General features: G+C 36.9%; 1 protein-coding gene across 1 annotated transcript; it reads right to left on the bottom strand.

The window, feature by feature from the left end:
- Positions 1 to 3: 3 nt before the first annotated feature.
- gnl3l (G protein nucleolar 3 like) lies at positions 4 to 8,696 on the bottom strand. Its single transcript, XM_032549639.1, has 15 exons — positions 8,606 to 8,696; positions 8,481 to 8,524; positions 7,462 to 7,572; positions 6,383 to 6,499; positions 6,212 to 6,295; positions 6,001 to 6,136; positions 5,813 to 5,916; positions 4,884 to 5,028; positions 4,678 to 4,765; positions 3,794 to 3,971; positions 3,563 to 3,705; positions 3,342 to 3,478; positions 1,737 to 1,885; positions 1,472 to 1,643; positions 4 to 105 (listed from the first exon to the last, which is right to left on the bottom strand). Exons 1-15 carry the CDS (start codon positions 8,616 to 8,618, stop codon positions 53 to 55), a joined length of 1,674 nt encoding a protein of 557 aa, XP_032405530.1. The 5' UTR covers positions 8,619 to 8,696; the 3' UTR covers positions 4 to 52.
- Between the last annotated feature and the right edge of the window lie 892 nt (positions 8,697 to 9,588).

The raw sequence follows: 9,588 nt of genomic DNA on the forward strand, positions 1-9,588 counted from the left end.
GAATTGTTTAACTTTCTTTTTAATTCAATTCCCATGATAAGTCCTCTGAGAGTTAGAAGTCCATTGCAGATGCAAGTGTGTCCGAGAGTTTGGTAGCAATTTTGTCTGTTAAAAAAAACAGAAAACAACACGAAACTTTAGTAGCACAACACCAACAATCAAAAACAAGTTGCACAACAGTGGAAAACACATCCCTGTGGTTGCTCAGTCAGTAACAGATTTTCTTCTACCTAAGTGGGAGGCTTGAACTTAAGAAACCTGTTGGAGCACGTTCAGCATTTTCTCAGGAAATATTTAATGGCTTATTATTCTGCATATTTGTGACAAAACACACAACCTGTAATTCAGGAGAAGTTTGATGTTATCAAAGTGCAACCAACACATATATATATATATATTTCTTCTTTTTTTTTTACATTTTCATTTCTTCTTTTCTTGACATATTAGAAAGTTTCAGTCTCATGCACCAGTCAAGCTTTTCCTGCTCCATACAGATTATTATTTTTCTTTTAGGTCTGACATGTTGAGTCAGATTCTCATTTTTAAATTGGCACAAAATTAAAAAAAAAGAAGAAAGAAAACATTCTGCTTTCTCTTTGATGGAGCTTATAGTCAGAATCCAACAAAAATTAATAAATTGCAACATAATTTCCATTTGTGTATGAAAGTATGTGTTCCTAACTTTTATCCATTTTTTTTTACAATAGTTAAAATAGGGAATCAAAGTACCCACTGTTGGTTGAGTTTTTAATTTTTTTGCTTTTAATTAACAGCAGAAACGAGATAAAATGCGGATCTGTGAGTCGCATAGCGTTTCCGTGTCTACGGCGAATCAATGTGTGACAAATATAACATCACACCCTCCTGTTAATCAAACACCACATCTATAGCGTTACAGTAGATAAAAGAAGCTGCTGCTTTAGCATCTCACTTCTGCATCGTAAGAAATTATCTGAATCCTAAAAGAAAAGAATAGGTAAATTAAAGCACAACTACCAAGTTAATTTTAAAAAATGACTGCGTCTTGATTTTTAAATACTGGAATCAGCGTCAGAAGAAACAAGCTCACACACAAAGTGGACTTCCAGTGCAGATAATGAAACGTGTTTCGAATGCAATTTGGGACATGCACTCCTAGCATGTGCATAACAACAAGGAACAGTCTCTTGTTATTGTTCTAGAGATAGCAGTCACAAAAATGTAAAATTCTAACAGACAGATCTAATTTTAGGACATACGAGTTCGTTTCTTGTACATGTTGCCATAGTGATAGATGCCACCAAACAGTGAACCAGCTTTGTGACACCAAGTTCACTTGACCTGAACAGACATTGTCACATTTTGAATGAAAACTTAAATTTAGCATGCCGCTGTACTTTCTATTTAGCTTTTTTTTTTTTCCTTTTGGTAATATACAGGATTTACAACTGTTACTGTCTAAAGAAAACGGTCCAAACATGATGATACAAACCGGCTCTTTTCTGCTGCTTTTTCCTCTTCTTGTTGGCAGCTAGGAGTGCCTGACCCTGCTGCAGAGGATCTACTTTCACAATATCCTTCAAGTTTGGAGCTTTGGGAGCCGCGTCTTTCACAGGGAGGTCCGTCTTTCTCTGGGCTTTTATCTCCACCGTCATCGGCCCAAACTATTTGGATGTAGAGGGGTTGGCTTGATAACTTTCATTTGAGGAGAGGCTAGGAATAAATATTTCAGTTGTAAGCACAAAGGTGTACCTCACCTCTGAATCCTGGTCATCCTCCATAGTTTCGGCTTCATCTTCCAGAGACCCTCCCTCCATTTCCGGGTCAGGTGACTCGATTTGACCCCCTTGCGTCATTCCGGCAGTTTCCATGCAAAATCCCATTTGGATGTCAGGGCAAGAGGACTCTGATTGACAAGAAAAAAAATCTTATGGTTGAACTAAACAAAACAGTTTGTGTGGAAAAAATAGATTTAATGTTATTAGCAGACATAAAAGAGATGCAGGAATAAGCCTTCAAAAGGTTTAACAGAAAACATACAAACAAAAATCCTGAAATAATTGCCTTAATACCCATTAACAGAGTTTTTATGGTGCACCTGATAGTGTCATATTCTTCTTTTTTCACATTTAAAAGAAAAACACACAATTGTATATAATACACTACATAATGATTACTCTGTTCAATTTGAACAAGTTCTGCTTCCTTCACAGCCCATACTCTGTTCCTGGTATAAATCTGGATGATAAACAACTAGTAAACACATTAACCAATAGCTCTTTGGTTGCAATGGTGTTTTGCTGCAACCCTTAGGCGTTTAATAACTCAGGTATCCTTAAGGTAGGGTGAGAAGACAAAAGATTAAATCCTTGGAAGTAAAGGAACATGAAACGCAATCAAACTCATATTATCATCACAGATTTACAGTAGGTAAATTTATTTAATCACTTGGGTTTGATGCATTAATTCAACACTTGAGGAATATCTCAAAAACTGTGCAAGTTTATGTTTCTGGCTCTCAATTTATTCCTACATGTTTGCAGCTCAGGCACCCTGGCATTCTCACGTGACACAAGTTCCCCCTTAAAGAGGAATTAAGCATTTGATAAACAACTGAGGTAGAACCATTCCTGCTCTTACTTTGGACCTCACTGGTTTAAAGTCTGTAAAATAAGGTTTGTGATAGCAGGACTTGATTAAAATGTTCTATTGAGTTAATTGCAGCGTCTGTAATTAATCACATTTTAATCAAAAACTATATAGAATCAACAAAATAAGCAACATTTTCGATTCAAAAACACGTTTTGCTGCAAAACTATTGACCCAATAGACAAATGAGCGCAACAATAAAGATATTTATTGTTCTTAATCTGATCAACCATCAGATCATATTGTATACCTGTTCAGCTTCAAAGTGTTTCAGGAACACCTGATTTGTGAACGGTGAGGTTAGCATTGGAACGTCTGTGCTGCTGTAACGCGTTTAACTTTGACATTTTAGGCTTGCATAACTTCACTGATTGGCTAACTCCTTTTTGAATAATTTCCACACAGCAATAGATTGTATTTTCAAGCGAGAATTAACTCCAGTGGACCAAGAGAAGCAGCTTTTTTTTATTTTTTTTTATCTATAGCAGTTGTTTGTCGATGTTTATGACTTGTGCATCAGATTTACAGACATACCAGAAACATGCGAATACAAAAGTTCTGGCCGGAACCTTTGTATTGTGAGTAAAAAAAAAAAAAAAAGCGACTCATTGCACTAAAAGGTTAAATCTATATAATTAATTGATAAAAATAATGTTTTTAAGAAGGTCAAATTTACATGTTCTGAAAATGTAAATGACTTGAACTCCGTTTACCTGCAAGAACCTCCTGATTTCCTTTCTCCAGCTCGTCCCAGTCAAAGGCTTTTCCCATTTCGGTAACGATCTCAGCGCTGACGTGGGTGGGCAGAGTGTGTGTTTCTGGAGGGTGTGTGAAGTAGCTGATCCTTCCTCTGCATGAAATTAAATGAAATCACAAACAAACAAACGCTGATTGAGTATTAATGGTAGGAGTTTTAAAAGTCTGGTTCGCCCACCCCGTCCAGTCCATCAACACGCTCTTAGCTGCTTTATCGGTGTCCGGCAGCCCCCCCTTCCTCAGTTTGCCTTGCCGCCGGGCGAGAAGAGCCAGGAACTCCGGAGCCGTCTGGAAGTCTGGAACGCCGTAGTGCTCAATGATCTGTGCAGATAAAGGCGCCGTCAATGCCCTGACCGACTGAGAAGCGATACCGACGGGTCAATCGCCGTGGAGGGCCACTGGGACGGACCTGGGCCTTGTTACACCTGCGGAGGATGGCTTCGACGGGTGGAAGGGGATCTACAAGCTGTTCGATTTTCACGCAGTTACGAAGGATCATTGCCGCGTCGGTTGTTGATGTTGCCATGACGATTCCGGGACAATCCAGGAGCTTAATATGTTTGTCCAAATGCACTTCTTGAAGACACCTGAAGACCAAAATAAATAAAAAACTTTTCAGCAAAGGACTACTGTTGTGCTCAGAGAGTCCGCTTATCGATTTTTCTCTGTCAACTTAAACGCCTCTGGAAGTCACAAGTTTAAGTGAGAAGCTTTGGGGTTTCCCACCGGCCTTGACCTCCAAATCCAATATGGCTGCTGCTTATAAACTGTCCTGATAGCAGCGCTAGCAGGGACCGAGTAGTTTATGTTTATCCTAAATAAAGACACCAAGAAAGTTATTTGCTGCAAGTCAAGCACGAACCGCGTGTAAAAAAGTGAAACTATCACTTCAAGTTGTGGTGGCGTCATTCACAGATCTTAATTCAGTCTTTCGAAGTCAATCTTTTTAAAATAGAATGGATAAAAATAATGCAGCTAACTGTGGCATCATTTAACAACACTCTGTTTGGGGGTGAACGAAAGATTTACAATGTGTTTAGAGGAAAACCAGAACCAGAAAACCTGAGAGGTCTGGAAGGTTGGTACAACAGCAGCAGAACGAACTGGTTACTCTGTTCAATGTAAATAGATTTCAGTGTTTAGAGCAGTGGTGTCCAATTGCCAGTCTGTCACTGGTTTAACACATCTAAAATCAAACAACTTGATGACGTGCTAAATTCGGTCAAAGGAATCAGTTGTGTTGGGAGTCAGAACGCCATTGATTTAGCACATGGAGCTCAGCATCACACTTACTTTGTGACCCCAGGTGTGGCTCCGACGCTGCAGGCCCGCGCCCGTTTCAGACTGTTGATCAAGCTGCTCTTCCCCACGTTAGGAAAACCTAACAGAAATATACATGAATTCAGTTAGGTTTGGGTTTTTTTGCATGCATCTTATAGTGAGTGAAGCCTGAAATTAAGATTAGAGATCTAGAGAACCCTAAAACCACAGCAGCTTACCCACAACTCCCACGGTGATGGCAGTCTTGATGTCCTGGTTGCGGCAATAGTTTCCCAGTAATTTCATCAGGCAGTCGGCTCCGATGCAAGCGCTGGTGCTCAGGAGCTCAGAGGTGGCTTGAGTTACTGGGATGTTACTGCGTTTCTGCCCACGGGAAAAAAAAACAAACAAAAAAAACAGAATGCATACTGGTGATACAATTAACTTTAATAAAGCAGCTTTAATATTTCCAAAGGTGCACCGATTGCAGTTTTCTGGCTGATCGCCAATGTTTAAAAAACCTGATCTGCCGATTCTGATTTCGACCGATACTTTTGTCTGAAAAGTCGCTAATTAGAGCAACAAAATTGCTTTGGCAACAGATGAATGGATGACTACTGTTTAGGAATGTACCGATTCAAAGATATGGGCAGATATCGAAATCTGGTAATAATAGCCAACAGTCACATGACCAAACAAATAGCACAAGGCCAACCTCCTCTCCTCCAGAAAGATATGGGAGCAAGATGGAAGTTAAAATGGGTTGTCATTATCAGCCCAATGTTAAAAATGACTAACAAAGGCAGATACCAACGTTAAGATACTGATGCAAGTATCGATTGTTAATATCAACACGATACTGACATGTTAAAAATGACTAATATGAGCAGATACCAATTTTAGATAGTGATATATTGTGCATCCCTACTATTCTAAACCATACACATGCAGATGTAACCTGGCGGACGGGTCTGTCAGTCAGCCCCGTCACGCCAGAGCAAAAGGGGACAGTGGCCGATTTTCAGACCTTTGCGAAGGTAGATATGAAGTATCGGCCGATAGTCGATCACCCAAAGTAAGGAACTTTGGGCCAATTTATCAGTGCTCCTCTAAATATTTCATTATAAGTTCAGTAACAAGATTAAAATTCTTATTTCTTAATTCTTACCAAGTTCTTAGTTTGTTGCTGGGTAGATGCTTTGAAAGCCACAGTAGGAAACTCGTTACGGAGATACTTAATCCACTTTTCCACGATTTCTTTCGATACCAAATCTAGAAATCAAGGAATGTGTCAAATAAAAAGCATATCAATATATATGAACCCTTTCTGTAATCACAGGTACAAAGCATTCTTACCGATCTTATTGAGGACTAAAACGATCTTCTTGTTGGTTCCACTCTGGATGACGGCTTGCTCCACCTGAGGGCATCTGCAGCCCAGAGGGTCACGGGCATCCAAGACCTCCAAAATGACATCCGAAGCCTCCACGACCTTAGAAAGCACAATGCTTTTAATAAAACTATTCTATTCAAAAAATTATTAACACGGGGATTGACTGAAACCTACCTTTTTAAATTCTCTGTAATACGCCTTTCTTGAATTCTCATTTTCAAAGTTTACATTTTTTTCCAAACTCTGCATCTCTGTTTCCTTTGGCAACAAGAAAAGAAAAGAAAACTTGGCACAAATTGTGAAATATGCAGCATCTGATTAGCTTTCAGACTGGGATTTTTATACCTTCAGCTCAAACTCTCTTTGTCGCTGTAGGATGTCGTACTGAAAGGTTTGTAAATTTCTCCTCTTCATCATCTCACGCTCTCTGGACAGCTTCTGCTTTTCTTGGAGATCTTGAAGCTGACAAGAGACGCAGATTACAGCCAAATCCAGTTCCCTAACCTTCCCAGCTCTCCCTTGATGCCGAATTCGAGTAGATGTTAAATAATCCAAAGCAGAAAAGCAGAAACTCCTTCAACAATCTGATCTATTACCAGATCTTATATTTTTAATGTGTTAAAAAGACACAAATCAAATGTAACCTTGCTAAGTAAACTGTAATTTCATTCAAATATATTTGATAATTTAACACCAACATACTACCAAAATGGATTCTGTAGTTGTTTTTGAAACAGTATTATTTTAACGTTTAAAAACACTTAAAAGTACCCGACTGATTAACTGCAACTACATCTGAGAATATCAAAGCTTTAAAATACTTAGTGCAGTCATTTTATTTTAGGGTGAAGCATTATAACACATCAAACTAAAGATTACAGCAGTTTTGTTTGTTTGTACTTTTACAATATTCTAAATATACATATTTTACACCAGGTTTTTTTTTTTGTATTTTGAAATGCTTTGAAGATATTAAACAAAAGAAAATAAGGTACACATCAAACTACTCAAACTAATAGGCATTTGTTGGAATAAAATACTTTCTATTAAGAAATATTTAAAAATACTATTTTTTATTGCTTACAAACTACATTGGATATTGCTAATATGGTTCATATCAAGATATCGACCTAATTTTAATGTATTATTTCAGATTTAATGAATTAGCTGTGTGTTTTATGTTATTAGAATTTTTTGATAAATTATGGCAAATTTAATATCTTTTTATTTAAAATGGACAACGCTAATTTATCAACATGTGTTTCTATCTGTCTAAATGTGCCACACGTCTCTGGTCTCTGGCAGGCCGATGCAGGTAAAGAGCAATAATAAAACTTTCAAGCACATGGCATAAATACCTGTAATCGCATTCAAAACTGCTCATATAAAAAAGAAATTATAAGTTGAAAGCAATTAAAATGTACCCTTTGCTTCCTGACATCCTCTGGTTTCCTGGAGTTCTTGACCTGGTAAACAGCCGACTGCTTGCTATTATTTGTCGGCCCTGATCCTTCGGTCTTCCGCCCATCTTTAGTCTGAAAACAACATTATGGTTCTTTACTACTTTTAAAGGGATCACAAGTCCGGACAAGGAGCAACAGATTGAGATCAAATGCCTTAAAAGGGTTGGTGCCTAAGTGGAGTCTTTATTATATATATACAGTACAGACCAAAAATTTGGACACACCTTCTAATTCAATGGGTTTTCTTTATTTTCATGACTATTTATAAGGCAAGAAATCCCACTTATTAACCTGACAGGGCACACCTATGAAGTGAAAACCATTTCAGGTGACTACCTCTTGAAGCTCATCAAGAAAATGCAGAGTGTGTGCAAAGCAGTAATCACAGCAAAAGGTTGCTACTTTGAAGAAACTAGAATATAAGGGGTATTTTCAGTTGTTTTACACTTTTTTGTTTAGTGCATATTTCCACATGTGTTATTCATAGTTTTGATGCCTTCAGTGTGAATCTACAATGTCAATAGTCATGAAAATAAAGGAAACTCATTGAATTAAAAGGTGTGTCCAAACTTTTGGTCTGTACTGTATGTATATAGAAATAATTCTACAGTTAACTTTTTTTATTACAGACTCGTTGTTCTCAACGTGTCTGCTGTTATGCGAAACTGCAGATTTGTTTTGAGAGCCTATTTCTAGTATCTTTTATGTATATAAAAGATATACATCTTTTATATACATATTAAAGATGTATATCTTTAATATACATTAAACAATGTATATTCCTCAATAAGCGATGTTAGCGCTTGGATTTCGACTTAAAACGTTATTTTTTTTAATATATACGGAATATGACACTTCTGTCAAAACTACACCCTTTTGTCAAAAACACGGTATTATATATATATATTAGTGACAGGCATTATGAAGTTAATCCTAAAGTAAAGTTAGCTACAGGCAGTGTTAGCCGCGATGCTGCTTACCTTAAACTTCCCGAGAAAACCAAGACGTTTAGCTCGTTTCTGCTCTGTGACCAAAAACAGAAACCGGTGAAACAAACCGTAAACACATTAGGCAATTACATTTAGCGCAGTATTGGCATACGTACTTGCTTTAGACATAACTTCACCCTCGCCTTCTTCTTTCGCACGTGTAGGTCAGCTGGCTAGTCAATTAAACTGTCAACATCCGGTAAGTGTCAAAGTAAAAGCACCGACCAACTCATCTGCCTCTTGAAGTAGTCGAGTGAGTAGAACTACTTCAAACTATTTTTTACTGAAGTAAAAGTAAAAAGTAGTCGTCCAAGAAATTACTCAAGTAAGAGTAAAATGTTAAGGTATGTGGTAAAAAATATATATATATATTTTAAAAAAAGCTACCGAGTCACTGATAATAACTCCTGATTTAATATTTTAAAATTATATCATCATATAGACAAAGTTATGTGCAAATTCTGGTATGTTAGCAATTAAAATAAAAACATCGTACAAATAAATACCACAATTACAATATGTAAAGATAAAACTTTTTCAAATCTATTTTTTTTAGTATAAAACTTATGAAACTTAGCACTAGTTAATGTACTAGAAATGACAGTTTTTATGTTTATCATATATTCAGCTGACCTCAACATGGTAAAACAGGCTCTGCAAATGGAAAATAACTTTAGAACAACAAAGCTTGTGAACATACAAGATGCCTCGCTTTATCATAACGGTTTTTTAAATTGATTTTAGAGGACTTTAAATCATTTTTCACTTGTCATTTTTATTAAAATGTCAATAAAACATACATCCATTGTCTACACCTACTTGTCCTTGAAGGTTATACGTAAATAAAGTCATATATAATTTGTCATTAAAGTACCATAAAATGTAAATAAAAGCATCCCTTTAAAAAATTCCTTCATTATTTATTCCACGTGTCAAACTCGAGGCCCGTGGGCCAAATCCAGCCCACCACAGTTATGTCAAGACTCTACAGGGCCACATCAATAGAGCTTCCAGATAACAGATATATTATTTCATTTTTAAGAAGTACTCATTGAATACAGAGAAACTATCATTTTAATAGTTCAGAGCTGCATAATGT

Source organism: Xiphophorus hellerii, chromosome 20, assembly GCF_003331165.1.
Source record: "Xiphophorus hellerii strain 12219 chromosome 20, Xiphophorus_hellerii-4.1, whole genome shotgun sequence".
Lineage (NCBI taxonomy): Eukaryota > Metazoa > Chordata > Actinopteri > Cyprinodontiformes > Poeciliidae > Xiphophorus > Xiphophorus hellerii.

Coding starts and splice junctions, on each gene's coding strand:
- gnl3l (XM_032549639.1), bottom strand. Junction 6,296..6,382: donor AAAGAGAGTTTGAGCTGAAG/GTATAAAAATCC, acceptor TTGTTGCCAAAG/GAAACAGAGATGCAGAGTTT. Junction 106..1,471: donor AAAGCAGCAGAAAAGAGCCG/GTTTGTATCATC, acceptor TTTTTTTAACAG/ACAAAATTGCTACCAAACTC.